Source organism: Myotis davidii, unplaced genomic scaffold, assembly GCF_000327345.1.
Source record: "Myotis davidii unplaced genomic scaffold, ASM32734v1 scaffold991, whole genome shotgun sequence".
In the NCBI taxonomy this organism is placed as follows: Eukaryota; Metazoa; Chordata; class Mammalia; order Chiroptera; family Vespertilionidae; genus Myotis; species Myotis davidii.
In genome coordinates this window covers 563,677-565,504 of record NW_006283137.1, presented here as the reverse complement: position 1 = coordinate 565,504, position 1,828 = coordinate 563,677, and the positions used below count along the sequence as shown (strand labels likewise).

The window sequence follows — 1,828 nt, the reverse complement described above, 5'->3', positions numbered from 1 at the left end:
CTCCACCCCTCCGACCCCACCGAGAAGCAGCACCCCAAGCGGCTCCATGTCTCCAACATCCCCTTCCGGTTCAGGGACCCCGACCTGCGGCAAATGTTCGGGGTGAGTGTGTGTGGCCCCCCTTCCTGTCCCCACGGCCTCCTCCTGCCCTCGGGCTTCCTGGGTCCCATCCAGGCCCTGCCGGGCCCCCGGCCTCTCTGGGCTGCGTCCTCCGGGCTCCAGGGATGGGCTACGGGACGAGACACAGTCCACGGGAAGCAAGCGCCAGACCGTGTCCTTCCGGGGCTGTCCCCGAGGTCGTGTTGTGGGGCCCAGCCAACCGCAGGGAGCCCCCGGTCACTTCATTTGCCACTTGCCTGGGCCCCAGGGGGTGCAGGACTTGGAGTCGTCAGATGAGGATCTGCCCTCCCCCGACACCCACCGCTTCTGGCCCTGGAGCCGAGCAGCTGCCAGACCCCCTGGGCCTGGGCCCCACGTAAAGCAGCTGCGTAGGTCTCGGGGCCCCGGGGCCCGGCTGCCCTTAGCCCGCCCGCCCTGGAGGACCTGCAGGCTGCCCGCCAGCTCTCGGCCCCTGCTCAGGGCGGCACCTCCTCCCTCTCTGTGGCAGCCTTGGGGTTGCCTTGTGACCCATGACACCACCTCCAGGATGTTTCGGGGTGAAGGGGAGCCCCATCATTTTACACACTGAGGCCTCAGGACCTCACTGGCATTGGGGGGATCTGGTCACAGCTTGATGATCTCACATGCCAGCGAGCAGGCCGGAAGGGGAGGCAGAGTCGAGTGCCCTGGCCAGTGTGTCCCAGTTGGGCAGAGGGGCCTGGGGTCCAGTCACCGCGGTGCCCCCAGCCCGGTGCCCCCAGCATGGGCAGCAGTCACACAGGCCCCGCCGTGGTGCCTTCTCTCCCAGCCCTTCCTGTGGGGAAGGGCCTTCTCATAGTCCTTTACCCATTAGTGTGAATTAGAGGGGCAGCCAGCAGCTTGTGGCAGAGCAGGGAGGGACACGGTGATGGCGACACGGCGCACACCTGTCACCAAGCACAGACCCAGCTTGTGGACGGGCCTCGTCCTCGCTCCACAGAAGGCGGGGGGCGTCCCTGTCCCCCAGCTACACGGAGGGAGGGGCCCGGGCAGAGGGGCAGCGGTGAGGGTGCCACAAAACAAAAAACCCTCAAAATTTATATTTTAAAAGACCTGCTGTAGAACCTGGGAGGACAGAACTCAGAGAACCCCCCGACACCCTCTCTGTCTCTGCAGCAATTCGGAAAAATTTTAGACGTGGAGATCATTTTTAACGAGCGGGGCTCCAAGGTGGGTGCCGCCCAGAGGCCGCCACCATTACAGCGCCGGCTGTAGGGCCACCAGGCTAGCGTGTGACATGTGCGTCCCCTTCCTGGAGAGCTGCGCGCCCGCCCGAGGACCCCTGAGCGACACGGGTGCCTGTATGCCCTCCTCCACCCCAACCCCATGTCTGTGTTCTTGTCATTGCTGCTGCTGCTGCCGCCTCCTTCTCTCTAAGCTGTCGGGACCTCTCTGTCCACACTGGGCCACCCTGGGGCGGGGCCTGCCGGGGTCAGCCTGAGGCTGGGGGAGAGGGGGGCAGGAGACGAGGGAGGGTGCCCGGCAGAGATGAGCCCTGCTCCCCACTGTGGGGAGAGAAGACACTGCCCCCCCCAACCCCCAGACTTCTGGGGTGAAGATGGTAGGGTTGCCCCTCAGGTCCTGAAACCCAGGCTTAGGGCGACAGGCCTGGACCCTGGCGGGACTGAACAGTGTCCCTTGCAGCCGTGGCCTGTCCCCTGGGAGAGCCCAGGTGGTAAGCCCAGGCCAA

At 65.7% G+C, this 1,828-nt stretch overlaps 1 protein-coding gene across 1 annotated transcript in view; it reads left to right on the top strand.

Annotated features, from left to right (window-relative positions):
• Positions 1-6: 6 nt before the first annotated feature.
• RBFOX3 (RNA binding protein, fox-1 homolog (C. elegans) 3) overlaps positions 7-1,828 on the top strand; it is a gene marked incomplete at its 5' end in the record, with an annotated part of 19,388 nt that continues 17,566 nt past the window's right edge. The window contains 2 exons of the mRNA XM_006753444.2: positions 7-102; positions 1,255-1,308. Of these exons, the coding sequence (XP_006753507.1) occupies positions 7-102; positions 1,255-1,308 (150 nt within the window). The remainder of the gene's footprint in view (positions 103-1,254; positions 1,309-1,828) is intronic.